Source organism: Ochotona curzoniae, unplaced genomic scaffold (assembly GCF_017591425.1).
Source record: "Ochotona curzoniae isolate NIBS_2020 unplaced genomic scaffold, NIBS_Ocur_1.0 contig_523, whole genome shotgun sequence".
Taxonomy (NCBI): domain Eukaryota; kingdom Metazoa; phylum Chordata; class Mammalia; order Lagomorpha; family Ochotonidae; genus Ochotona; species Ochotona curzoniae.
The window spans coordinates 7,517,218-7,544,462 of record NW_024466459.1 but is presented as its reverse complement, the minus strand read 5'-3'; the positions used below and the strand labels follow the sequence as shown (position 1 = coordinate 7,544,462).

The 27,245-nt window shown below is 53.2% G+C and overlaps 2 protein-coding genes across 6 annotated transcripts; one reads left to right on the top strand and one right to left on the bottom strand.

Moving 5' to 3' along the window:
• The first annotated feature begins 179 nt into the window (after window positions 1-179).
• Window positions 180-16,836, top strand: FAM104A (family with sequence similarity 104 member A). 3 transcript variants are annotated; one of them, XM_040989580.1, is made up of 3 exons: window positions 180-400; window positions 5,373-5,472; window positions 14,559-16,836. In XM_040989580.1, the coding sequence occupies exons 1-3, from the start codon at window positions 180-182 to the stop codon at window positions 14,796-14,798; spliced, it is 561 nt and encodes a 186-aa protein (XP_040845514.1). In that variant the 3' UTR covers window positions 14,799-16,836. The 3 variants fall into 3 exon arrangements, with proteins under 3 accessions (XP_040845514.1, XP_040845515.1, XP_040845517.1); XM_040989581.1 differs by having other exon boundaries at window positions 5,455-5,472; window positions 14,559-14,667; XM_040989583.1 differs by lacking the exon at window positions 5,373-5,472 and having other exon boundaries at window positions 14,559-14,667.
• Window positions 15,777-27,245, bottom strand: COG1 (component of oligomeric golgi complex 1). 3 transcript variants are annotated; one of them, XM_040989579.1, is made up of 15 exons: window positions 26,884-27,245; window positions 25,524-25,532; window positions 24,596-24,828; window positions 24,300-24,481; window positions 23,999-24,169; window positions 23,137-23,293; window positions 22,501-22,711; window positions 21,437-22,225; window positions 20,857-21,003; window positions 20,311-20,469; window positions 18,341-18,468; window positions 17,597-17,705; window positions 17,111-17,220; window positions 16,954-17,029; window positions 15,777-15,953 (listed from the first exon to the last, which is right to left on the bottom strand). In XM_040989579.1, exons 1-15 carry the CDS (start codon window positions 27,199-27,201, stop codon window positions 15,816-15,818), a joined length of 2,937 nt encoding a protein of 978 aa, XP_040845513.1. In that variant the 5' UTR covers window positions 27,202-27,245; the 3' UTR covers window positions 15,777-15,815. The 3 variants fall into 3 exon arrangements, with proteins under 3 accessions (XP_040845513.1, XP_040845512.1, XP_040845511.1); XM_040989578.1 differs by lacking the exon at window positions 25,524-25,532 and having other exon boundaries at window positions 24,596-24,837; XM_040989577.1 differs by lacking the exon at window positions 25,524-25,532 and having other exon boundaries at window positions 15,777-15,956; window positions 24,596-24,837; window positions 26,884-27,244.

Here is a 27,245-nt window from a genome sequence, read left to right as displayed (position 1 = left end):
TTATCCTGGGTTCCACCCCTTCTTGGTGAACAGGCGAAAGCCATGGCCACCTCGGCACGAGGACCTCTCTCGCAGAAGCTCCTCCCCCTTCGGACGCGCCTCTGTCCCGTGGGCGGGGTCACCGGGCGGCGAGCCGCCGCGCAGGCGCACGGGGGCGGTACCACGGCGGCGGCGACGACATGGGGGGGCGCGGAGGAGACGCCGGAAGTGGCGGTGGTACGGGTCCGACCGAGGGGCGCTCCCCGCCGGCCGCGTCCACCCGAGCGGCGGCCAGAGCCCGGGCCCGAGGGGGTGGGCGTGGCGGCCGGCCGCTCTCGACCCCGGCCGTTCCCTCGTCGCGCGGGGCGGCGCCACGGCGCTCCCTTCCACCGGCTGCCATGAGCGAGCGCCTGCGCCCCAGGTGAGAGGGCAGCGACCGCTGGCCGGAGGCGCTGAGGGGGGCGCGCGACGCCAGGGCTCCGAGCCGGCGTGGACCGGGCGGAGAGGGAGGGACTGAGGGCCGGGCATCCCTGCTGGACCCCGCGGACGGCTGGAGGAGGGTCTCTGCCGCCGTCCCTTTCCTATTTGGGAAGGAAGTGCCAAGAGACGGTGGCCCTGCAGCGTGGCCGTCCCTCGGTTTTTTTCGGGGGGTGCGGGGCATGGGCGCAGGGATGGAGGTGGGGGCCCCTGGGGGCGCCCGTCGGGGTGGGGGGCCAAGGTCAGATGGGCGGTCTGGGCTGCTGAACCCCGCGACTGGGAGGAGACGACGAGGCCCCCCGACGGTTGGGAGTACCCGAGGGGGGCCGATCCCGAGGTGGGGCAGGATTCTAAACTGTTCGGGGGGTGCCACCCACCCCCACCCGAGCCGTGTGACTGCGGGGTGTTCTCCGAGAGGGAGGAGAAAGTTGGGATGGGTAGCCGGCGCCTGAAGACAGTCGGGTTTATTTCAGGTTAGGATTTAAGGAAAAATTAAACTCCAGGGAGAAACACCTGCACCACCCGATCCGGCTCTTTTGGGTTTTCTGCCTCTGCCTCACCTGGGACCCTTGTCTGGAACACAAGTTTTTTCCTGGCCCGGAGCTTTCTGGAACGCTCCCTGACTTAGGCCTGCTGAGCAGCCCGCGTTCCTGGCTCGGGTCAGGGAGCCAGTGGTCAGGAGGGCCCTGCCTGTGTGCAGAACAGGGGTGCACCCCGAGGGGCTGCTTACACCCCTTCTTCCCAAATGCAGTTGGTCTGCTGCCTTCTGGGAGCAGCTCACCTATCGGGAGAAGGCTGAGCCATTTCCTACAATAAAGCGCTTGTACTGAGTCCTGGCTCCGGGGAGTGTCCTTACTGTGGCAGTGGTGGTCCTCACCCGCTAAGCCAGTGGTGGCACCGTGTTTTTGCGGTGCTGGGCAGGTTTTCTGCTAGTTCTTTCCCCTCACCTGGTGTTTCCAAAGGTGGCCGGGCCCTGCTCTGCCTGCGTCAGCCGCCTTGCTCGCTCGCGGTCCGGCGCTGCTTTGAGTGTTTGCTTAGTTTCCAGCTGAAAGGTCAGCTCGTGGATTTTCAGGCTGTTTCTCAGCCGGCTGCATTTGCGTGTGAGTCGGAGGGATCCGTGCTTTTTGCCTGTGACAGATCCTTTTGATCAAAGAACTCTTGTATTTTGTATGTGTTGAGAAAGAGTTCTGCTTTAAAGAAAATCTGAAAAGCATGGAGGCCCGTACTCTCACCTTGTGTCACTGTTGGTCTAAGAGGCGACAGAAAATGGGAGGTAAGCAGAATAAAGAAATTGGTGATGTCAGCTCTGCTTAGAAGTGCCACAGGCTAAACAGCCGTCGGCTCAGCCAGCAGGGAGAGTCCATCAATGATAGGGTGCCTGCTGAAATTACAGCCTGGCCTGTGGCATTAATGCCCAAAGCTGTAATTGGTGAGGATGCAGTTGTAATCCTGCCAGTTCCCAGGCAGTGTTGTGTAAAGGTTTCAGGGATGGGGTCTTCCAGTAGTCTAGAAAAAGGCAAATGAGAAAGTGGGTGAAGTTTCTGTGGTACTCTGTGAGGGGAAGGGCTCTCTGGGGGCCAGAGAGAACTCTGGGTCCAGAAGGAACCTGCTGCTTCCGAGGCTGGGACACTGAGTTCAGCTGGAAGGCGCACAACCAGCCAGTCCTCTCTTCCTTCACTCTGCTGAGCAACCTCCTTGACACCCATGTTGTCACTGCAGGCACATGTTCCCCATTATAAACAAGGAAATGGCAAATTTTGGTCAGCCTCATACATTTGAATCAGGTGACTCAGCAGCCCAGAGCAGCAATTGGCTGTTGTCACCTGATAAAGTGAGAGTGTGGGGACAGGCTTCTGCCACTGGCCAAGTTCTCCCTGGGTGTCCCCTGCCTCCCGTTAGATGTGGCTTTGCTCCGGCAGCACACTGCCATGCAGATGCACTTGGTCGTGTGAGGACCAAGGTAGCAGTCTGAATCTTAGGGTCATATCCCATCCACTCAGGGCATCTTAAAACCCGATCATCACCTGTTTCCTGTTTTTTTCAACCTGGCAGAAACTTAGGTGAAAATAGTTATGTTGTTTTGAAGCAACTGAATTTTAGAATGAGGTAACTGGTGTAGCCCATAACAGGTTGCTTAAAGTTTTATCAGAACCATGTGCTGTCATTTCAGACCTAAACTGAAATGTGTGTATGTTATTGAAGTTAGACATATTCAGAGTGTTGCAGACTACAGAGAGTTGAGCCCAGGGAAGGCGAGTGACGGAGGAATAGGGAGAGACGGAGATCTGTCACTGCAGTCAGACGCTTGAGCAGTCATCGTGTCGGGCTGCAGCCAGGGCTGCTGTGTGGATGTCTGTGGACGGGCCAGGGCTGAAACACTTGCTCCCAGGCTAGTAGCAGGAAGCTGGGTCAGAAGTGAAGGGCCGCACCGAGGACTGTCAGTATGAGCATCGAGAACTACATCCCAACTGCCAAGGAAACCATGGGGAAATGGAGTGCCTTTGGAGGCCGAGAACTGGGAGGTCACCCACCCCCATTTGGATCTACCTCATGGGATGGAAGAAGCCCAAACCCTGCCTTGCAGGATCCAAAGTCATCGGAACGACAACCAGGAGCCCTGAGCGGTCCGCAGAAACAGAAGAACAGTAAACTTCCTTCGGGACTAGGGAGAGGAGCTTTCTCTGGTCCTTGCCTGGTTCCGACTTTGGGTCCCCACACCCTCTTGTAATGACCATCAGAATAGCTCCAGAAACCCCACAAAACTAACAAACAAAAAACCTAGAATAGATAGAGAACAACAAGGAAAGCCTAGCAACAGACAGGAAACGGTCAGTAGGGATGCACTTATAATTCATTGGGTGGGACACATAGATTAGTTACTCCTCACTAAGGTATTGAAGATTTCTCTGCACACCCCTCCTAAAGCTGTTCACCTAAACTGTTGACATATGTCTTGTTATAGAGTTAGACTACCCGAAAAACAGCCAGGTTCAGCAAAATCATGCTTCAATGCTATAAACTGCTAAATACTAAAATTAAAATAGACATGAGACTGCTGAATAGTAATCTGTAGCCATGTTAAGGTGTATAGAAACCAGCTGTATAGAAACTAATAATTGAAATGTCAATGTAGAAGTCACAGGATGTTCAGAACTTGCATTTTTTTCTCTTTTAACACATTGGTTACTCATTACCATGTTAACTAATTCCATAACTTTATAAATTGTTACTGATGTAATATCGGGCTTTTAATTGATCAGGATAATACTGTGCCACTGTGCCAGCTCTGCCTTCAGACCAGAGATGGTCTCCCCAAGAAACCATTGAACTTATCTGGACAGTAAGGTGCTGGACTTTATGCTTGGTAGATGCTTGCAATGAAAGAATCTCAACTGAATTTGAACTGTAGTAACGCAACGAGGTGGAGGAATCCACCATGGGGAGGAGGTTTTGGGGGGGGAATCCCAGTGCCTATAAAACTGTGTCACGTAATGCAGTATAATCAATGAAAAAAAGTGAAGGGCCAGAACTTGAACCAGCTCCTGGTGAGGGATTAGGATGTGGGTGCCCCAAGCTGTGGCTTAATCCGCTGTGCTGTAACGCCTGCCTCAGCAGGGTATCACGTAGTATCCCTAGTGGCTAGACACTGGTCCTTGGGTTTAGGACCTGCCACAGAAAGCTGGTCTCCTTAACCCGGAAGTATATAACTATGTAGGAAATCGAAATTTTTTCTTTTATTTATTTTTTTTTCGAGATTTATTTGTTTTTTATTGGAAAGTCAGATATACAGAGACAGAGAGGAAGATCTTCCATCCGATGATTCACTCCCCAAGTGACCACAACAACTAGAGCTGTGCTGATCCGAAGCCACCAGGAGCTCTTCCGGGTCTTGCACACGGGTGCAGGGTCCCAAAGCTATGGGCCGTCCTTGACTGCTTTCCTAGGCCACAGGCAGGGAGCTGGATGGGAAGCAGGGCTGCCAGAATTAGAACAGGCTCCGATGTGGGATCCTGGCACATGCAAAGCTAGGACTTTAGCTGCTAGGCCTCAGTGCCGGGCCCCAAAATAGAAACTTAAAAACTTGCCAAAACGCTTTTTGTCATTTTCACTGTTGAAATTTGAGAGAATAGGTATGGCAACTCTGCACCTAGGAACCCTCTGGCTGGCCCTGGCCAGTAAGTAGAACTGTATGCCATCCAGGAATGTTCTCCATCTGGGTTGCTCAGGGCTAGCACCCACCAGCCCCGAAGGCTGTTTCACACTGGGCATGTGGCTACTGACCCAGGAATGGATTCTGAGTTTGTTGTTGGCACGGGCCTGTGGGGTTCAGGGCTGCCATATTGGACAGTACAGTTCCAGGCAGTGAACTAAAGGTTAGGCTTCCTTTATCTCTTTGCTAACTGGTTGCAGGACTTCTGACGTGCTTGATTCTTGCGTGGAGCGCATGCGGATTTTTTTTTTCTTGTCCATCTGAGAACACTTGCTAGAGAAACATGCAATTTTCCTGTATCTGTGTGTGTGTATATATATATAATTTATTATTTATTTATTGGAAAGTCATATACAGAAAGGAGGAGAGACAGAGAGGAAGATCATCTATCCGATGATTCACTCTCCAAGTGACCACTACGGCTGGGGCTGCGCCGATCCAAAGCCAGGAGCTTGGAGTTTCTTGCAAGTCTCCCACATGGGCTCAGAGTCACAAGACCCTGGGCCATCCTCGACTGCTTTCCCAGGCCACAAGCAGGGAGCTGGGTGAGAAGCAGGGCCGCTGGGATTAGAACTGCTACCCATGTGGAATCCCGGCGTATGCAAGGCGAGGACTTTAACCCCTATGCTATCTCACTGGGCCCCATGGTTTTCCTTTTAAGATCCATTGTTGGATTGTCTTTGTCTTCCTTGTGGTTGAATTTCAGGAAAAGGAGAAGGAATGGCAATGAAGAGGACCACCACCTTCCCCCGCAGACCAAGAGGAGCAGCCGAAACGCTGTCTTCCAGGAGTCCTGGGACACGGAGGTAGGCAGGCGTGCGGGTCACTGTCTCCACTCCATGGCAGCAACCCAGCCTGGGCCGCATCGTTCAAGGACATTATTAATGAAAAACAGGTGATGGCTTGATGATGATGGCTAAGAATTCCCTTCCTGTTTGAAGAAGCTGTGCAGCCTCTCGTTCGGTTGGTAGTTCATGTTTGGGTTCACACACACACACACGTGTGTACTCTGTCAGTGTTGTATTGGAAGTCTCAGGGACCTTTGAAAGCCCGTTTTTGAGCCCCCTATTTTGCATTGCAGAAATCAATTTTCTGATAGTTTAAGCTGTTAAGAGCCATTGTCATTATCCTTGTTGCTTCGGTTCACTTGACTTTGGTAGAAACCAGAAGCATGCAGAATATGTAAGGTTTGTGTCTTTAAAACCTCTCTCTTTGAAATATTTATTTATTATTTATAAATATTTATTTTATTTTTATTAGAAAGTTAGGTGTACAAAGAGGAAGATCCTCCATCCACTGACTTACTCCCCAAGTGGCCACAATGGCTGGAGCTGAGCCAACAGGAGCCAGGAGCCTCTTACAGTCTCTTACATGGGTACAGGGTCCCAAGGCTTTAGGCTGTCTTTGATTGCTTTTGCAGGCCACAAACAGGGAGCTGGATGGGAAGTGGAGTAGCGGGAATTAGAACCGGTGCCCATATGGGATCCTGGCACGTGCAAGGCAAGAACTTTAGCCATTGAGCTACTGTGCTGGGCCCAGGATTGATTTATTTTTATTGAAAGACAGATTTACAGAGAGAAGGAGTTACAGAAAGATCTTCTTTCTGCTGGTTCATTCTCAAATGCTTGAAATGGCTGCAGTTAGTCTCATCCAAAGCCAGGAGCCAGGAGCTTCTTCTGGGTCTCCCATGTGGGTGCCAGGTCCCAAGGCTTCTGGCCAACCTCTGCTGCTTTCCCAGGCCACAAGCAGGGAGCTGGATGGAAAGTGGAGAAGCTGTCCATATGGGATCCCAGCGTGTGCGAGGCGAGGATATAGCCACTTGAGCCATCGCGCTGAGCCCCCAAAACCTCTCTTAAGTATTGTGGGGGCAGTGAACAGGGAGGCTACAGTTGTAGTTTCCTAAAAGTTTGCATTCTACGGGGAAGGAAGCCAACTCTATGGTCATGTTTCTATTAAATTATGCACCTGATGATTTTTTTTTTTTTTTTTTTAAAGATTTATTTTTATTATTTTTTATTGGAAAGGCGGATATACAGAGAGGAGAGACAGAGAGGAAGATCTTCCGTCCGATGATTCACTCCCCAAGTGAGCGCAACGGGCCGATACTATGCCGATCCGAAGCCAGGAGCCTCTTCCGGGTCTCCCACGCGGGTGCAGGTTCCCAAAGCCTTGGGCCGTCCTCGACTGCTTTCCCAGGCCACAGGCAGGGAGCTGGAAGGGAAGCGGGGCTGCCGGGATTAGAACCGGCGCCCATATGGGATCCCGGGCGTGCAAGGCGAGGACCTTTAACCACTTGCGCCACCGCGCCGGGCCCAACCTGATGATTTTTACTCTAAAATAATTTTAAAATGTAGGTTTGTTAATTTGAAAGCCATAACGGGAGAGAGATTTCATCTGCTGGTTTATTCTGCAAATGCCCAAGTCTCCAGTGCTAGTTCAGGCTGAAGCCAGGTGCCAAGGACTCCAGCCGTGCCTCCCATTTGTGGCAGGGTCCAAGTACTTGGGCCATCCTCTGCCTTGGCTGGGACACCAGCAAGAAGCCAGATGAGAAGAGGATCTGCTAGGACTTGAACTCTTCTATGGGAAGTGTGTATGCTGTCTCAGGCGGAGACTTAAACCACTGTGTCATGGTGGAGGCTCTGACTGCAACAGGTGTTGCACTATCAGAGAAATGACAGACTCCAAAGCCGTGATCTCACAGCTCACACGCCGCCCAGTTCTCACCACTGAAAGTGTGTGCCCTTTAATCACGTCCTGACAATGGGATCTGACCCATTTTTAGTTTGTCTTTACCAGTAATTCAAGTAACTCCCCTAAGTGGCAGAAATCAGTAACTGTCATGCAGGAGTGCCCATTTAGGGAATATTAATGAACAGGTTAAGATTAAAATCCATTTATGGGGGCGTGGCGTGGTAGCCTAGTGGCTAAAGTCCTCGCCTTGAATGCCGTTCAAGTCCCGGCTGTTCCACTTCCCTTCCAGCTGCCTGCTTGTTTCTCCTGCCTTCGGATCAGCGCATCTCCGGCTGTCCAGCCACCTGGGGAGTGAGCCAGTGGATGCAAAATCTTCCTCTCTCTGTCCCTCTGTGAATTTGACTGTTCAATTAAAAAAAAATTTTAAAAAAATTCCACCTATAGGAAGACTGGACTTTCTATGGGTTTTTTCATCCCCATCTCTTTAAGGTCTGTTCTTCTTTTATTCAATGATTAACGGAAAAGTAATTGAGCTTTTGTTTAATGTAATAATTGGAAAATTTCAGGGATGAAAGAAAACCCAAGACTTGTAGCTCCCGTGAGCATCTTATGATAAAATGGTAGTAGTGGTTGAGTTTCCACTGTTCTTTTGGGTTTGGAGACTATTTGCTAAAGGACTTTGCAGAGTCTGTTGTTACTTGTGTCTAAGTGCAGCACGGGAGCTCTGAGCTGCACTGTGTCTAGCCATGTATTTGTTTTCTTATATCTATGATTTTAATGACTGCAAACAAGAGTAGAAATCCTTTTTAAATTTATTTATTGTTTATATTCGGTAAACAGATTTACAGAGAAAGATCATGCATCCTCTGGTTTACTCCCCAAATGCCCACAGCAGCCAGAGCTGAGACCCATAGGGAGCCAGGAGCCTAATCTGGGTGTTCTGTGAAGGTGCAGGGTCCCATGGCTTTGGCTGTTCTCCACTGCTTTCCCAGGTTAGAAGCAGGGAGCTGGATGGGAAGTCAAGCACCTGGGACACGAACAGCTGCCCGTATGGGATGCTGATGCTTGAAGGTGGAGTATTAGCCTGTTGAACCACAGCGCCAGAGCAGAAATGTTCTTTTTAAGGTGAACATTTTTGGTCTCTGGGTAAGACAGGTGCTTTAATCTTAGTTTAACTGTTGTTTGCGCAGATGACCTTCACTTTCTTTCTGAAATCTGTGCCTCAGTGTCCCAGAAAAAACTAACGTCTTGTTATTCAGTGTCTTGGGACACTCGTATTTGTTCTTACCCGTTGAACCCCTATGTGATTCCGAGCCTGACGGGCAGGGTGGATTGTCCGTGTTCCTCTGCAGGGTCCGCGCGGATGTCTGTGTCAGGTCATCAGGTCATCAGGTCCTGCTGCTGGTGGAGCGTTTCCCAGGGTGGGGTGAGCAAGGAGGAGAGCCAGGGAGCAGAGCACAGGGCATCGCCATGGCAAGGGAGGAGCTCAGGGCATCTCATGGCAAGGGAGGAGCTCAGGGCATCGCCATGGCAAGGGACGCCTTGAGGACCTGCTCATACTTGCAGCACACCAGGGTCAAGTTCAGCGGCATTGGACTGCCACTTGACAGTAGTGTGTGAGAATGATGCAGTCTTGGGCAGTTATTTTATTAATGTATATAACAGTGTTAATGGAAATGGGTGCCTTTTGCTCTGAGAGGGCCAGAGAATAAACTTCCTTGAGAATGACCTACATAAGAGAAACCACTTCCTGTGTCTTTCTTGAAACACTTAATTTAAGAATTTGCTTAAAATCTAAGGGAGAGTTAAAATTGTTACTTATAATTAGTTTCCAAAAATTATGTTTCTCCTCAGTGTAGTGATCAGTGGGCAGCACTGAGGGAGGAGCTGGGAGGCATTGGAATCCTGGACTTCCCCACGTGTGCTTGTCACCTGGGAAACGAGCTGGTGTCTGCCTCACTGTCCCTGAATGCTTGAAGCGAAAGTACGTGAGGGAAGCAGAAACTCATTTCTGTTTGGCTTTTTTCATATTTTAGTAAGTTTTACATTTTTTTTTCTTTTTTCCTCCTCTTTTCTTGAGCGGCAGAGAGAGAATGCTTGCCCATCTGCTGGTTGATGCCTCTGCAGCCTCTGACGGCCCTGCCAGGCGGAGGCCAGGACCTGGCTCCCTGAGTCTGCTGGGGTGGCAGGAAGCCAGCCCCCTGAGCCGGCGCAGCTGCCTCAGGGTGTGCCTGAGCAGGAAGCTGCAGTTGGGGGCCCTGCATGGGGTGCCACTAGGGATTTTACCTTCACTTTTCAGTAAGAGAGCAGGGGTCCCACACAGATGCTTGTGTGTGCGGTCACCAGAGGACACGGCGCAGAAGTTGTGTCCGAAGGCGCTGAGATCCAGCAGGCCTGTCTTACAGCCAAGGGCACAGAGAAGAATGCTGCGCCGCCTCCTCTTAGTTCAGGGGAGGAAATATATATATGTATACACACATATACATATATATATTTAAAGATTTGTTTTTGCTGGAAAGGCAGGTTTAGAAGAGATAGTGGTTTACTTCCCAAATGGCCGCAACAGCTAGAACTGAGCCGATCCGAAGCCAGGAGCCCAGAACCTCTTCCAGGTCTCCCATGTAGGTGCAGAGTCCCCAGGCTTTGGGCCAGCCTCAACTGCTTTCCCAGGCCACAAGCAGGGAATTGGATGGGAAGCGGGGTGGCCAGGACTTGAACTGGCGCCCATATGGGATACTGGCACATGCAAGGCGAGGATTTTAGTTGCTAGACTACCATGCCGGGCTCAGATTTATTTATTTTTATTGAAAAGGAAGATTTACAGAGTGAAGGAGAGAAAGATCTTCCGTCCACTGGTTCACTCCCCAAGTGGCCACAACAGCCGGAGCTGGGCTGATCCAGAGATCTCCCCCATGGGTACAGGGTCCCAAGGCTTTGGGCTGTTCTCGACTGCTTTCCCAGGCCACAGGCAGGGAGCTGGATGGGAAGTGGGGAGCTGGGACAAAGAAGTTTATGGAAGTTGCATATTGTAAAAACCTGTGTATGCATTTAAACATATTTCTTTGTCCAATTAAGTATCTTTTAATCCCATTTCCCCATGGGCCTTAAGTCCTTTCATAGTGGAAATGGAACTGAGAGTTGTCTGGGTATAAATGGGTTGTCAAACGGACTTCCCACCCTGGAATGTTGGCACGTGACGCAGTCTCAGCTAAGGCCCTGGGGAGCACTCTGCTGCTGGAGGCGAGCCAACGGGCCCCGTCTGCCTTCCTCTCCTCTTCCTCTGCAGTGTCCTCCCTGCCACCTGAGGTGAGCCCGTGGGCCCTGCCGCTGTGCTCTGGGTCCCTGCTTCCTGCTCTGCTGATGGTTCCAGGCTACTGCTTTTTGCCTAGCAAGGGGGTGTTTTCTTGTCTCTTCCCCTCCCTTTCTGTGTTCTATCTTTTCCTCCAGCCCTGCCCCAGCTTCCTTTATGCTTGCTGTGCTCTGTGCACGGGTCTGTGATGCCTTAACCCACTGCACCACGGTGCCAGCCCTAGGCTTTTTGGTTTCAGAACACAAAAGCAGTCTTACTGCTGGATCTAAAGATAGGGATGGGGACTTTAGGGTTAACAGCAAGTGAAGGCTGCTTGGTCGGTGTGAGCAAGTTGCTGTGGTAGCCGACAGTGCTGATTCACTACTTATTTAAAGGCTTTTTGACTGTCCTGTAGAAAGTTTTAAATGTCAGCAAGAACATAGCATGAATAGTATGTATGTGAGTAATTGAAAAAAGTTGGAGTACACAAAATGGAATGTTCAGAGTGAGGATTATTGTTGGGCCAGTGTGGTGGCCTCGAAAAAACTGTGGCCTAATGGTGATCCTTACCATGGGAGACATTTTCATTTTGTGTGCTGGCTGTTACTTATTGCTGGGTTTTGCCCTCATTTTGGACATTTTTGGTGCATTTGTAGATGGTGACATATTCCTGTATCTCTGACATGAAAAAAACTGGGTTGGCAGAAATCAGAAATTGAATTGTGTTTGAGAGAGCTGCACAGTGGAGCTTAAAAAATGGGTGGAAACTGGAATAAAAGATTAGGCGATCTTGCTGGAATTTCTGGAAATTTCCTTGTATTGTTTTTACCTTTGACAGTAATATGGATGGACCCTGTTATGTGTGTTGAAATGGTACATAAAGTACAGTCACCTGGATTCGATTGAGCTGTTTATTGGTTTAAAACTGTTGTTGTCTGCTCTGTGCAAGGGAGCTTTACAAGTTGTTTTTTTGTTTGTATTTGAAAGGTAGAGTTACAGGCAGAAGGAATGATAGCAGTCTTCAGATCCCTGCTTCATTCCTCATAGGCTGCCGGAGCTCAGCCTGCCAGGAGCAGGAGCTTCTGGGTCTCACGTGGGTGCAGGGACCCAAGGGCCCGCCGCTGCCGCCCTCCCAGTCCCTAAGCAGGAGCTGGATCGCAGGTCGGCACTCAGATGGCAGAGGATTAGCTTATGAAACCACAGTGCCATCCCCCAGGTCAGGAGTTAGGGGAACTGAGACAGGCTTCCTGCAATTTTACCCATTTATAAAAACAAAGTTTTTTTTTTATTTGAAAGGCAGAAAGATACAGATCTCATATCTACTGGTCCATTCCTCAAATGTGCTTGAGCACAGGTTGAAGCCAGCTCTGTCCAGGTCTCCTTGTAGTTGGCACAGGTTGAGGGACCTGAGCCAGCACCTCCTGCCCCCGAGGCCGGGCAGGAGCTGGCGGGGCAGCCAGGACATGACGGAGGCGCCCTAATGCAATACCAAGGAGGGTCTTAACACTCGCACCAAAGGTCTGCCCCTTGGGAGCTTTTTAATTTTTATTTTTAAAAGATTTATTTTATTTGAAAGGCAACAAAGAGAGCAGGAGTGACCCCGACAATCTGTCCACTAGTTCACTCCTCGCATGGCCACAGGACTGGAACACTCAGACCAGGAATTTGATGCGGGCCTTCCACGTGGCGCAGAGGCCCAGGCACTTGGGCCGTCCCTCGCTGCTTTCCCAAGCACACCAAAGCCTTGCTCTTAGTTTTTCAGTAGTAATGTTTAGTTAACTTAACATGATCATTTTTTCCCCTCAAAAGAATTATTTATTGTTTGAGTTCTAATAAGTAAAAATATTAGAAGTAAAATAGACAATCTAGATTTTAGAAGTTTATTTAAATATCTTGCTAGACTGTTTAGGGTGAATATAAATATGTGTGTGTACATGAATATGTTAAAGAAAACAAGCATATTATGTGACATACATATTTATTATAAACTAAAAAATGTTAAAGATGTTTCTGTGTTTTAATTCAAAATGTCTTCATTAGTGACCAATAGAATTTCATTGTGTTTATACTTGGGTGTATTTTAATTTAACCAGGTCCACACTGTGTGGGTTTAGGTATGGGTAACAGTTTTTAGTCTTTATAAGAAGAGTAAGCATTCATGTATATATCTGTGTAAAGTTGAGCTGCAAGCTTTAAAAACTACTTAGAAATTGCAAGTATATTCACCACCACCACCCCTTTAAGCATTGTAAAGAAATCTTTCCTAACATGTTGGATTTTATAGAACTTCCAGCTTTTTTCAGAGTAATGTTATTCTTTGTATTAAAGTATACATAAATACTTGAGATGAAAGCTTAAGTTTGCTAGGAACTGATTCCGGTTCTTGCCTTACCATTCAGGCAGCACTGTGACGAAGAGCAGTGCCGAGAGCAGACCGGAAGCGGTGTGCTCGGCATGGGCGCTTGGGAGTGCAGCGAGCGGCTTGTTGGACTAGGTTGTTACACTAGGTTAGGACAGGACTTTTGTGGCGTAGTTTTGGTCTTGAATTTGACCTCTTATGTCTTCAGTTTAATTACCTCTGCTGCTAACTTTACCATGTGACTTCATTCAGAAACATACTGGAACACGTTTATGAGGTGCTTTAACTGTAGGGAGATTGTTTCCTGTTACTGTGGGCAGGGGAATATGTGACCCATCCTAAAGTGGCTCAAAATGACATGTGGAGCATGGCAAATCTTAATTTGGTTACTGAAGGATTCTTTGTGAATATTGCTTTTTGGTTTTTGCTGTTTTTTTTTTTTCTTGTATCTGTTTCTTTTATTTCTTTTTTTATTTGAAAGGCAGATTTGCAGAGAGAAGACAAAGATCTTCCATCAGCTGGTTCACTCCCCAAATGGCCACAATGGCCAGATCTGAACTGATCTGAAACCAGAACCCCAGAGCCACTTCCAGGTCTCCCACACGGGTGCAGGGTCCCAAGGCTTTGGGCCGTCCTCCACTGCTTTCCCAGGCCACAAGCAGGGAGCTGGATGGGAAGTGGAGCAGCCAGTATACAAACCAGCACGCACTGGGATCCTGGCACATGCAAGGCCAGGATTTAGCCACTAGACTATTGCGCCAGGTCCAATTACTACAATTCTAACTTTCTGAGGCATTTATTCCTTCTAGTACATTATTGTGTTGAATTATAAATATAGGAATTGCAAGTCAGGTTACTGGAGTTGTAATTTATTAGCAATATAGTATTAAAATTATAAGATTCCTTGATTGAAAAGGGATCCTTTAGCATTACCTAACCTTCAAGAACCTAAATGTTGGCAGGCAGGAATTTCAGGTGACTCTTACTGAAATTGCTGAGACACACAAGTCTCGTAGTTACATCCAAGAAAAAGGGAGGCTTGTTTGTACACCTTTGTGCACACATACCCACACTGAACCCTGCAACAGCACTAACAGTGTTCCCAGCCGCCTGTTGGTGTCCTGTGCATCCACGAGATGACGGCAGAATTGCCACGGGTTTTTCTTCAGCTGCCGTGGATATACCTTAGTTCGTGCCGAGGGTGCCACTTTCTCTTGGGGCTGAGAACTGGAATGGATGGTCACAGTAGGTGGAGATGGGTAAAGGGGTGGAGACGGGGTGGGAGGGAGCCCAAGTCTGTGTTGGAATGTGACCCCACTCCCTCCCAGGGCTGCAGTGAGTAGCCAGTGCATCCCATGGCCGCTGCAGCCTGAGTGGCCGTGAGGGTGAGTGCGAGGTCTTCGATGAATGGACTTTGTAAACTCGAAAGTCGCTGCCTGTTGGGGCTGGCGCTTGGGCTGAATCGGAAGCTGCCTCTGAGCAGGGCGCAGTACGGGCGAGCACAGGAGAACCCTGCAGTGGCTGCTCGTGACCATTTCTTCTTTGCCTTTCAGTCTTCCAGCAGTGACAGTGGTGGGAGCAGTAGCAGCAGCGGCAGCAACATCAACAGCCCGGACAGAGCCAGCGGGCCAGAGAGCAGCTTAAGTCAGACCATGGCCGGATCCAGCCCCAACACCCCGCAGCCCGTGCCCGAGCAGTCCGCTCTGTGCCAAGGCCCGTACTTTCACATCAACCAGACCCTGAAGGAGGCCCACTTCCACAGCCTACAGCTCCGGGGGCGGCCTCCGACCTGATGCGCCGCAGTGGCTTGCCTTCTGTGAAGGGACAGTGCTGTGCGAATTTTTCAACCTTTGATCTGTTTTTAAAAAAATTGCACACACACACACACACACAAAATGCCTGTTGGCCTTTCAGTCTATATTTGAAATACCAGGGCAACAGGTAGTTGTTTACTTGTGGTTTTGCTACACTATTGCAACTTCAAAGGGGCTTTGAAGCAGTTTTTATAGGAGTCTTGAGGGAGGTATTGGCTCCGTGTCCAGGTGGTAGAGTGAGGAACCCTCATCTGTGTGTTCAATCCATAGTATGTCCAGTTTAGACTGACTTCCAGATCTGTCCAGTAAGTCTACTTTATGTAAAAGAGCCTTTTAAAAAATGTGGCATCTTCAATTTTTTTAAATAAACTAGTAAAGAGTATCTAATTTCCATGGAAGAAAAAAAAAAAAAAAACCTCCCCCCCCCCCCCCAAATGTAGAAGTCTTGATTCAGTGTTGCACTGAAATGTCTGCCATACTACCTCTCGGCATGTGGGTGTTCTGTGGCCAGGCCTCTGCTCAGGAAGAGGGCCGTCTGACCCAGTTAGGGCTGAGGACAAAGCACCCCCAGGAACCGTCTGTTAGATATTTCTGTTGCCAGGGAGAATGTGACTCTTGGATACCCAGATCACGGTGTGTTGTGTCTCAGTGTCCCTCCTGTCCACATCACCAGGAAACACCGCACAGTTCCTCAAGAAAGGCAGAGGTAGTTCTCACAGCCTCGTGCTGTCAGCAGCTAACGTGATCTCACTGAGCAGCCCACAGCGGAGGCGTCGGTGGGCGCTGACTAGAAGCGAGCGGTACCCGCACTGATGATAAAATTAGCAGGTGTGGTGAGGCTCTTGGACAGGGATTAACTCTGTGCTTAAAGTAATCCCAAGCAGGAAGCAGGGGGCTGCATTCCATCCTCGACACTGGGAAGAGTGGTGCGGCTAGGAACAGACGAGCAGAGGCCTCTTCAGAACTGACGTGGTAGTATTTATTTATTTAGAAAGGCTACTTAGTCATACTCGACAGCCAGCCAAGTTTGAATAATGAAGGCGTAGCCGTGTCGTCTTCCTCATTGACCAGCTGTCTGAACAAGGAGCCAGCGTGCATCGAGTCTTCTGCTGCGGAGGGCGCCGGCGGGTCGGCCTGCTGGTGGATGTAGAGCAAGTGCCTTAGTCCCTCCAGCCCCCACCCGCTCCCCCTGCACTGCACTCGGAGCCCACACGGTGCCCAGGTGGGGCTGGGACACACGACAGCACCAAGACATGGCTGGATGTCAAGATTTGCAAAGGACTTTGGGAAAGAGCGTGAGATTTTGTTACGTAATGGAATTAAAAGGTGAAGCTAAGGGTCGTCCTAGGAAGCGGGTAAGCACAGGCTCCCGTCCACCCCCTGCTCTCACATGGGTGAGCCAAGGCTGCTTACTACGGAGGGAGCGTGGCATGCCGGGAAGGCGCCCCACAGCTGTGCTTACCCAAGGGCAGTGTGTGCAAGCGCTTTCCCCCCCAGTACCATCTACCGAAGTTGAAAGGCAGAGGCTGGGTGAGAATTCTTAGCGAATTTGAAGGCAGGGACTGTGGCAGGACACACTGCTAGCATTCTGACTGCAAAGGCAACTACCAAGCACATTAACACAAGCCATGTGAGCTCTCAGACACCAACACAACACCGTGCAGGTACCCCGAGTAGTCCTGCGGGCTTTAACGGACGGCATCCTACCAAAACAGAACGCAGGTTAACGAGAAAAGGTCAAACCAAGGGAAGCTACCCAGGCAGGTGTCAGTGGAGGATAGCACTGTTCTCACCAGAGCTAGGTTTTTCCCAGTTAGAACAATCTCGCTGCTGTGTTGGCAGTTATTCTAAATAATACGAGCATTGGTCTCTATCCTGCCCTGCATATTTTCTAGAAAACATTTCTATTCTGAGGCTACTTGGTAGTGTCAATGGGCATCCTTTAAGACTGCTCTTAGCGCGAGCTAGCAAAACCTGTAACTGCTCTGTTGCGTTGCCATTAAAAGCAGCATTAGTACATTTTGTCATTCAGCTCTTTATGTCGATTCTTTGAAAAGGGAGCTAGCTGGGTGGCCTGGTGGGGCGCAGGGACAGGAGTGACACAGATGGCCCCCTTGCTGCTGTTGGCACTTACCTGGGCTTGTGTTTGGATGCTTCTGCTCAGTCTAGCCTTGCGGTTGCTTGTCATGCTCAGGGGAAGCAGCCCAAATCTGCAGGACAAGAGCAAAGAATGAGTGGCCAGGACAGCCTTGGGGTAGCTCTGAGGGGGCGAGGGAGCCCCGTGTGCTCACCTCATCTGAGTGGACGCCAGGGGCAGGATGTTGTGGGGCTCCTGGGAGAGGAAGGTACTGCTCCTCGAGGTGAACTGGTTGTCTGTGGCGGTAATCAGCCCGAACAGGACCTGACAGACGGCAGAAGCACAAACCAGTGCCGGCTTACTGTCCAGGTGGGGATGCCGCTCAGGCAGGCAGCACCACTGGCCTTCTAACCCGCCTGGGGGACTTGTGGGGCTATTGTTTCAGAACTTGATCACTCTCCACAGTCATTTCTCTTCCTGAGACCTGGGTAGAACCCTCCCAAGTCCTCTCCCAGGCCTGCAGTGGTGAAAACAGGCTAGCCCCGGCATGTGACACTTAACTGGTCCTCTCACAGCTTAATGACCGCGCCCTGCCCACACTGCGTCCCTCCGGAGTACTGGAGAAGGAAGTGCTGGAGCAGGGATTTGATCCCCTGAGCCCATGGTCCTTCCCACTGTGCATGCCTTTGCCCCGACTCACAGAAGTTCGCTGCACCAGGCGGGAGAGGTTGTTGTTGAGGTGTGGTGTGAAAACATCCAGGTCAAACGGGTCAATGAGGCCCTCCAGGTGGTCAGTCACTTTCTCAAGTCTGGAGAGAGGATTACAGTCACTACACATTGTTCTGAGGATAAAAAGTACTCTCATGGTAATATCAATCACAGAGGGCCTGGAAGAAGTTTTATTCAATGTAATTGCTGGCTTCTTCCCCACTTGTCACTGTTGATTGTACTTAAGAAATCCCCAAAGGGTTTCCAACACTGTGTATTTGAGTGAAGGCTGCCCCTTCCCTGTGTTTTGGTTTTAGGGAGGGCACCCATAGCTCAGATGACGCCAGCACAGTTGCTAGGCTGACTCGGAGGGATGCAGTCCACTGCCTTGACTTGACCAGAAAGTAGGCAGGAGGCAGCCACTGCATGACCTGCTGGAGTGCAGGTGTGTGCTGTGTAAAGCCACGGTGTAGGGGATGCTGAGTCCTGGGGCACGTGCTTCTCAGCTTAGGAAGGGTTACATGCTCACAAACCCACTCTAAGTGGAGACATGGACCGCTGACTCTTCTGGCTTAGCAGCACGGCCTCCCGTCGTGGCAGGCCTGCCTGGAAGCTGTGTCTTCCTGCAGTGCATAACTACAGCCAGATGGAAACTCAGAACGTGTACTGAACACATACTGCTTCGGTGAAGCCCTGGAGTTCAGAGTCAGGGAGGCCAGCAGGGAGGACACGGCACCTGGGGTCCGGTTTGCTTCGGCCACTCTTGCCCTCTTCTCCCTTGGTGGTCAGGACGAGGCTGAGGTAGCGCAGGTCATACAGCAGCTGCAGTGCCCGATTCTGGGTGACCGGGAACGCTCCTTCCTTCTGCAAAGGCACCCCAAGTCCCCCAGCATGGAGAGAGGAGCTGTTACAGGAGTGTGAGCTCACTGTCAGGGTGTTAGAGCTGGTGACTTCAGAAGCAGGGGCTTTCTCTACACATAGCTTGTTCACTCAGAACAACAGAAATCGGGGTGTTAGAAACTGGGTCTTAAAATGGAAAACCCAGGGCTGGAATGTGGTAGAGCAAGCTAATCCTCTGCCTGTGACGCCAGCATCCGTTACGGATATCAGTTTGAGTCCAATTACTCCACTTCTGATCCAACTCCCTGCGTATGGCCTAGGAAGGCAGCAGAGGATGGTCTGAGTCTTTGGGACCCTGCTCCCGCCTTGGCTACCTGGAGGACACCCCTAGCTTTGGACCAGACAAGCTCTGGCTGTGGTGGCCATATCTGTCTCTCCCTCTCTGAACTTATCATGTTCAAGTAAATAAAATTTTCAAAAACAAACCAAACCCCGCCCCCTCCCCCAAAACCTAGCAGCACAGAAGAGACTTGGCCCTAAAGAAAAGGCCTCAGGGCTCTGGTACAGGACCTGAGGCCAGTGCCAGGATGCCTGCACCTCATCCGTGAGTGCCTGCCGGGGGCCTGGCTCCCTGCTTCTGCTCCAGTCCCCTGCGGATGCACCTGTGAGGCAGCAGCCATGGCCCAGAGTACTTGGGCCTCTGCCACCCAGGGGGAGATGTGGAAGGGGTTACTGATTGTGGGCCTTAGGCTGGCCTGGGCCTGGCTGCTGTGGCCATTTGGGGAGTGAACCCGTAGGTGAAAGATCCATCTTCGTCTCTGCTTTTCAAACACACAGCTTTGAAAACACACGCACACGAAAGGCTACAGGGGTTGCAGATGGTGCCGTGTACACACACACACACACATGGCTGCAGGGGTTGCAGATGGTGACACACACACACACACGGCTGCAGGGGTTGCAGATGGTCACACACACACACACACACACGGCTGCAGGGGTTGCAGATGGTGCCGTGTACACACACACACACACACATGGCTGCAGGGGTTGCAGATGGTCACACACACACACACACACGGCTGCAGGGGTTGCAGATGGTCACACACACACACGGCTGCAGGGGTTGCAGATGGTCACACACACACGGCTGCAGGGGTTGCAGATGGACACACACACACACGGCTGCAGGGGTTGCATATGGACACACACACACACACGGCTGCAGGGGTTGCAGATGGACACACACACATGGCTGCAGGGGTTGCAGATGGACACACACACACACACACACACACACACACACACACACGGCTGCAGGGGTTGCAGATGGTGCCGTAAGGGGAAAATAGCTTTGGAGGAGAGGTACATGGGGAGAAGACATAACTGAATTCCTTCAAAATCAGGACCAAGAAGGGAATACCAAGGGCAGGCTGCTGTCCAGAAGGAGCAGGGGTGTGGGAGGCTGGGAGGCAAGGACTCCCCTGCAGTGGCTGCCTGCCCTAGCTTTACAACTGGTCCATCATCTGAGGCAGCCGGGTGTAGGGGTGGGGCAGGGCTCTGTCCTCAGGTGAGCAAACCTGCTCTACAGTCCAGTTCTGTCAGAACTGTGACAGGTTAATGATTTGCCCAAAGCGCACAGTGTGCAGCTGGCAGTGTGGGGCTGGAAGCTGGGCCTTCCGAGATGCTGCAGTGAAGCCGTTTGACCCTGGAGAATGGGGAGGCCATGGACCCTCGCCAGATGGGGCGTTTTCATCGGAGCCGGGGCCCTGGCTGCATCCCTTGCTGAGGCTCTGGCGGTCTGGTTTGGCTGTAAACGCACTCCAGCAGCCTCCTTGCTGCTTCCCCTCTGACCGCAGCACACACCTTCGTTTTCTCCTCTGAGAATCTCTCGTAGGCAGCGACTACTTGAACCCGACAGCTCTGCAGCATCTCCTGCAGCGTCACCTTGGGCAGGGCGTGGCCTCCAACGCGGTTAATTTCTTGGCATAGACTAAACAGGAAGGATTGCACGTACCAGGATGGCTGAAAGAAGAGACCAAAAACATTAGCTTGTCAATCTGTACCCAGTAAATGACAGGCAAAAGTGGAAAATTAGCCTTTTAAGGCTCATGTGCTGGGACTTTGGCCTTTGCAGCTAGGCATATAACAGGCAGGCCACTCAACAGCTCCAAAGTCCCCGGCTGGTGCCTGGAGCGCTGCGGGCGGCCTGCAGCTGCTCCTGTTTGAGGCTGTTCTCACCTCACAGTCTCAAGAGCACAGAGCCCCCACAGCAAAGGGCAGACTCGAGAACTGGCTTCACGTGGCCCGCCTTCAGCTTCTCCTCAGCAGTTGGCTGTTGGATGATTTTTCTAGAACTGAGCAGTCCTTCCCCCATCTCAGCCCAAGGCTCCGGAAGTGGGTCTCGCGCACCTGCGTTGGCAGCCGGATCTTGGAGGTGATGCTGCTGCCGGACTCCGTCTCCTCCTGGATTTCCAGCTCATCCCAGTTGGTGGCCGTGGCCAGGATGGAGCCAGCATCCTCTGAAAGCAGGGATTGTGTGAATCCATCCGTCAAAACCTGGCAACAGAAAGCAAACAGCCCAGTAAGGTCTTTTGGTGTCACCCGTCATCAGCAGCACAGCTCAGGCTGTGCGGGTGGGGAGTGGCCAACACCTCTCTTCTTGTGGCTAATGATTATCATCAGATGGGGGTCCTGGCCAATGAAGCTACAGATGTCAAATGCCACTTCAGGGGACTGACCCGTGAAGGTTCCAGGGAATAGAGGACTGGGGCTCCAGAGCAGGAAGGCAGCTGACAGAGGGAAAGCACGCATGTTGCCCACCTGTCACACCTAGGCTGAGAATGGATGGGAAAGCGTTCCAGTTGAAGCTCTGGCAGAGAGGAAGCGCATGTCACTGTAGGAGAAACACACTCTTGTGCCATTGAGGGGCCTGACTGAAGGTGGCCGGACGAGACAGGGCCTAACGGTGGATGACAGGGACCCTGCTCACCTTCACGACGGTGGTGCTCCACGTCCTGTAGCCCAGCACGCTCTGCTGCAGCAGCATCTCTCTCACTTCCTGCCACTTGGCCTGCGCAGGAATGCCATCCTGACTGTTCCCCTTGGTTGCTTTTTTCAGAACCCGAGCCTCCCTGGCTGGTGTTTCAGGGCTCCTGGAGTTTCCCACAATGCATTGCTTCAGGTGGGGGCACAGTTCTCCCAGTGATTGGCACAGCCTGGCCATGAAAAGGACTGCGTGCAGCCTGGCCTGGCTGTGGCTGGCCTGCCGCCCCTGCACGGCTTCCTCGGTGCTCCGTAGCTCGGCCTGGATGCAGTCCATGATGTGCCTGATGCACGCCACAGCGTGAGCCTGCAGCATGTCCTGCACAGTGCCTGCGTCTGCGTACCTGTCAAAGGCAGGGCCCTTGGCCTGCGGCTGGGGACCGTCCCTGGGCGGGGAGGGCTCATCGGAGGGCAGGTAAGCCAGGAGGTCGTCCAGCTGCATTTTCAGCCTGGAGTCCAGGGCCGAGCAGAAGTTCTGCACGCAGGGGCTCACAGCCTGTGCCTTCATGGAGAGGCCACTGTGGGCGAACTGAGCGCGGTTTGCCACGGTGACCCAGGCAGCGTCCGAAGGCAGGTCGCTGGCGCTCTCGGACCACAGAAACAGGGCCATGTTCTGCTCGTAGTGGATGTGCTTATGGGAAGCAGAACCGCCGGGGCTTCCTAGCTCCTGCAGAGCTGCCCCCAGGAGCTCCTTGGAGCTACTGGAGATGGAGTCAAAGCCTTCTTTGGTCAGAGTCTAGAAGAGAAGGCGAGAACAGTTCCAGTCACTTAGGGAAACCTCAGAGTGAGAACAGTGTTCGGAATGCCCTCCTCTGCATTCAGAAAAGACCACGTGGTGTTGGCAGAGAACCGAGATGCTGTGTCTGATGTGCGAGACCACGGCCCTGGCCGACTGCTCTCGGCCCCAGAGCCTGGAGTTCCACCACTGCACACAGGAAGTGGCAGGGACCTCGCAGGCTGGCGGCTAGTGGCACGGCCACCCTGAGACTGAGCGTGACACCAGGGCCTCACCTGCAGTCGCTCAAGGAACAGCTGCTGCAGCATGTCCTCCCAGAGTGAGAGTGGCTTCTCCAGCAGCCGCCGGCAGATCACGTCCCAGCTGTGGTTGGCGGCCCCGTGGGCGAGCAACTCCCACACGGCATCCCGGATCCCCGCGAGACCTCTCATGCTCTTTACATACAGGAGCAAGTTGCTGATCCCATTTTTGATGTCTTCCTTACACCTGCAAGAAAAGCATCTTCCTTGGGCTCCGCAAGATTTGCGGGTTTTACAGCTTTATTAAGGAACGCAGCAGGATGCCACTGGAACACGTCTCACCTGGGTCCCCATCTCTCCACGTCTATCCACCCCGCTCCCTTGCTCCCTCCGTGTCCAGGGGGTGTGGAGTCGGTAGCCTTCACACACGCTGCCCTGTGCTTCCCTGAACCTAGAAGGCTGTCTGGAACCACATGGAACGGCTTCAGCTAGCAAAGCGTGCAGAGCTCCTCCCACAGTATGTTGAAAGCTAACCCCCTTCCTGCTTCTCAGAGCGGATGCTTGCTGCCTGCAAACGCAGTGACGGCCTGAGTACCTCACTGACCCTGGGACAGTCCCCTCCGAGGGCGCTGGGGGCTCCCCATGGCCTCAGGCCAGCACCTGGCTCCTTACATGTGGATCCATTTCTGCAGGGTGTCTCTCAGGTACTCCTGGCTGATGGGATGCACGAGGGTTCGGAGTGCTGGCTGGAAGTGCATGATGGAAGCCGGTAAGTGCTTAAACCAGCCGCAGGACTGCAGCTCCCCCTGCAGGACCCCAGCGCCCGTTCCTGGAGAAGGGAGCAAACAACAGGATTCCCAAAACTCATCCGGCCTTGTTCTGGCCAGGTCTGAGCAGACCTCTGGCCGAGGAGAGAAGCACAGTGCTTGCCCAGGGCCTCCATCATCCGGAAGGGCGGCAGCTTCCTCGTAATTCTGCTCCTGCCCCTGGCTGAGCATGACAGAGACCACGGGAACGGAAGGGTGACAGAAGAACCAAGTGTCATGCAGTCCTCCACAGTCAGAACTGCAGTTGCCAACACACTGAACGGCCTGCTCATTTCCTGGGAAGTGCCGATGAGCCCTCATCCCACGGGCGCCCTCCTGCCTCCCGAGGCACCAGGCCTCATATTGTGGTAGCGCGATCCTAGCTACCACTCAAACACAGGGTACTTTGGAGGTCCCACGCACTTCAGCTTTCAACACTGCAGCGAACTGGCCAATTGTCCCCTTTCTGGAGAGGGACAAAGTGTGAAAGGTGAGCTCTCGGGCCCTGGAGAGCCCCTTGGCTTGATGTTCCTAAGGCCATCTGTCCTCGGCCTGTACGGCGATGACCGGTGTCAACACGAAGCGGACACTTGCCCAGCTGCCCGGCCCGCTTGCGCATGCTCTCCGCCAAGGAAGAGGGTGTGCCCAGTTCCCTGCTTCATCCCCGGCAGGCAGCACGTGGCAGCGGCTGAGTAAACATTCACTGAATGAACGAGACAAGAGCTCACCGGCTGGGCTGTGGCCCGTGATGGCTTCCAGGGTGGAGAAGAGCAAACCGCACGGCAGGGCCGGCTCTGGCAGCTGGCCTTCGGGCATGGTGTAGAACAGCACGTGCGCCTGGTTCAGAGTGGTGGCCAGCAGCTCCACCAAGGAGCAGATCTGGGCTTTGATGCCAGAACCTAGCAGAGGAAACCAAACCATCCTCTCTGAAGCAACTTTCCAGAACACTCTGGAAGCTTCCAGCTCCCTCGGCTCACCCTTCCCTGTCCCGCTCCGAAGGACGAGGGTTTGGAGAGAAGCTGCACCCACCATGCTGCGGCTGGTTGAGCAGCTTCTGAAATGCTGCCTTGCGGGCCATCAGGAAGTCGGTGAGAGCCTGGCGCGGGGAACTCTCCTCCAGGAGCATGATAGAGCACAGGGCCTCGGCCACAGCTTGGTCAGACACAGCCTGGCCTTTGAGCAGCATCTTGCTCTCATACAAAATAGTGGACCTAGGAAAGGAAGACAGGAGGAGACACAGGATTTTCCACATTAGCGGTGGCAGAGCTTGGCCATCACCAGAGAACACCATCTGGAGGTGCAGGGGCGGGGTGAGATTCCCTTACCGGAAATGGCTGGCTGCTGCCACCTGCCGGATGAGGATGGGAAAGCGGGAGAGGACAGGACTATGGCAGGGAGCGCCTGGCTCCAGCTGCAGCAGGCCGTGGAGGTGGCAGCAGAGCAGGTGCAGCTGCGTGGCACGGAGGTACTGCGAGGCTTCCATGGAGCTCCAGATCCTCTCGGGGATGTCCAGCAGCAGCTTGATCTGGGCGGCCATGCTGTAGAACTTCTCAGACAGCTGAGGCAGCTGCAGGGGAGGGTGCACAGGAGGCAGTCAGAAGTCCCGTCAGGCAGTTGGGGAAGAAAGCGAGGGGTATTTCTGGGTATGCAGTGTCATTAAGGCAGACACTACTACGCCAGGCAGCCAGCGAGGTCCAGTGTGGTGGCTACTGCTCCTCCACACACAAACCTTCGCCCAAGACCCGTGCAGAGGCTCATCGCAGTGAGCCTTCTTGTCTATTTGTAAGTCAGTTACAGGAAGAAAGGGAGAGACAGAAATCCTCCCGCTGCCCGTCCATGCCCCCAGATGGCTGCCAAGAGCCAAGGCTGGCCCGGGCGGAAGATGGGAGCCAGGAGCTTCATCTGGGTCTCCCGCATGGGCAGCAGACACGAACACTTGGACCATCCTCTGCTGCTTTTCCTAGGCTGCTGCTAGGGAGCTGGCTCAGAAGTGGCACCCTCAAGGGATGCTGGAATCACAGGTGGAACTCTGCCTGCTACACCACAACGCCAGCCTCTCGTTATTCATAGGGAAGGCAATGTTAAAGAGACACAGGGAGAGAGCACTTCTGTGTGTTGGTTCACTCCCCAAGCGGCTGAACAGCCAGGCTGGGTCGTCTTCTGCTGCTTCCCTGGCAACACCAGCCAGGAGCTGGATTGGAAGTGGAGGGGCTGGGACTTGAACCTATGCCTACATTGGAATGCTGGTGTTACAGGCAGTGGCTTCCCCTGCCGGGTGCCCACCATGAATTTCTAGTTGTTCTTCTCTGTCGGCCCACAGGGACCATCCCTGTGGCTCAACCTCCAGGCCCCTCTCCGCTCACCTGGGTCTAGGGACTCTTGCAGGCTCCTCTGCCCTCAAACGCTCGCGACAACAGCTCTGTGTCTCCCAGGTCAACACCCTGACCTCAGGCCTCCAGACCCCAGACCCAGGGGAACAGGACATTCTCTTACACACGACTGGGTCTCGGGAATGTGGCCAGAGCAGTACAGCAGGAGTAAGGCCCTCCCCCCTCGCTGCAGACTTCACCTGCCAAAGCCCCCCTCACCAGAGGGACCCACACCCAGCAACACAGGTGAACCGGCGCCCTACACTTGTCTCCATCATTACTTGTTTTTGGGTCAGCTGGCCCTGGCTTCATCTGTCTGACTAGACCGGAAGCTCCTTCAGAGCAGAAATAATTGGGTTGGATGTATTCAGTTGAACTCAAACCGTGGGTCTACGGATCAAGCAGGTAAGTACACCTCACACAAGCATCAATGCTTTTCCAAAACAGGGCAGAGCGCAGCTTTGACAGAAGCCTGTTTTCTTTGGGGGGGGGGCGGGGTGTGCAGGACTGTATCCTTGAGTGGTGGCCACCCCAGGGGCAGCAGCCATCAGAAGGGAGATGGATGTTTCCATTTCCAAGCCTCCCCAGGTGATCCCAGCCTTCCATACACAGTTCTAGGGCGTCTGCCCAGCTTCCTGGACCCAGCTTTCTTCTAAAACTCAGCTACTACCAACAGGCTCCCACTCCCGGGGCTGCAGTTCCCGAGGCTACGTGGCAGGAAGCAGTGAAGCCGACTTTCCCGTTCGTTCACCTGTCACCCCTCCCTGGCCTTTCAGGGTCGACCCTCCTAGAGATGGCAGGACCTGACCGGCGCCTGACAGGTGTGGGCCCCCTTCGGCCAGCACCGCGCGCGGGTCCGGGGTGCAGGGGGCCACCACGCGCGCAGAGTCGGGGTGCAGGGGTCTACCGCGCGCCCTGGGTCGGGGTGCAGGGGGCCACAGTGCGCAGGTCCGGGGTTCAGGGGTCGCGGCGCGCGTGGCCGGGGTGCAGGGGGCGCACCCCGGAGTGAAGGCTTCGGGGGCCCACGGGGTCAGCAGACAGCAGAAATCGAACGGTCTGCGGGGGACCCCTGGCGTTGGTCAGCTCCAGCCGGAAGGGAGCGCCTGGCGGCCCCGGCCTGAGGTGAGTGAGACTAGGCAGGATCCCGGGGACCGCCGGCTTCTCCTCCCGAGGGGCGAAGGGCGAGGGGCGCAGGGCGGGGAGCGACACGCGGGGCACCCCCAAAGGCGGCGGGCGGCACCGACCTGCGGGGCCTGCGGGGGCCGGGGCGGCGCCGGCGGGCCGGCCTGGCGGAGACGGGCGCAGTACTGGTCGGTGGCCTGCACGGCGTCCACCAGCCCCTCGGCGCAGCAGCGCATCTGCCCGATGGTGTCGGCCGCCTCGATCAGGTCGCGGTAGCGCTCGCCCACCATCTGCCGCAGCTCCTCCTTCTTGTGCTCGATCTCCGCCCGGACTTGGCGCTCCAGCCCGCGGATCTCTTCCGTTCCGTGCGTTTCGAAAAGCGCCGCGGAGTCGCGCAGATCCAGCCGTTTCCTTGCGGGAGAGACGGCCGCGGCCGCCATGGTGCGTACGGGAAGCCGTCCGCTGGTCACTTCCGCCTTCCCGC

What these genes read in the sequence shown, in the direction of transcription:
- FAM104A (XM_040989580.1), top strand. Translation starts at nt 180, where the DNA reads ATGGGGGGGCGCGGAGGAGACGCCGGAAGTGGCGGTGGTACGGGTCCG. An exon ending in AGCGAGCGCCTGCGCCCCAG is followed by an intron (nt 401 to 5,372) that starts GTGAGAGGGCAG and finishes GTTGAATTTCAG; the next exon opens with GAAAAGGAGAAGGAATGGCA. An exon ending in AGGAGTCCTGGGACACGGAG is followed by an intron (nt 5,473 to 14,558) that starts GTAGGCAGGCGT and finishes TTTGCCTTTCAG; the next exon opens with TCTTCCAGCAGTGACAGTGG.
- COG1 (XM_040989577.1), bottom strand. Translation starts at nt 27,201, where the DNA reads ATGGCGGCCGCGGCCGTCTCTCCCGCAAGGAAACGGCTGGATCTGCGC. An exon ending in TGTTCCTTGAGCGACTGCAG is followed by an intron (nt 22,226 to 22,500) that starts GTGAGGCCCTGG and finishes CTTCTCTTCTAG; the next exon opens with ACTCTGACCAAAGAAGGCTT. An exon ending in GGAGCACCACCGTCGTGAAG is followed by an intron (nt 21,004 to 21,436) that starts GTGAGCAGGGTC and finishes TTCTGTTGCCAG; the next exon opens with GTTTTGACGGATGGATTCAC.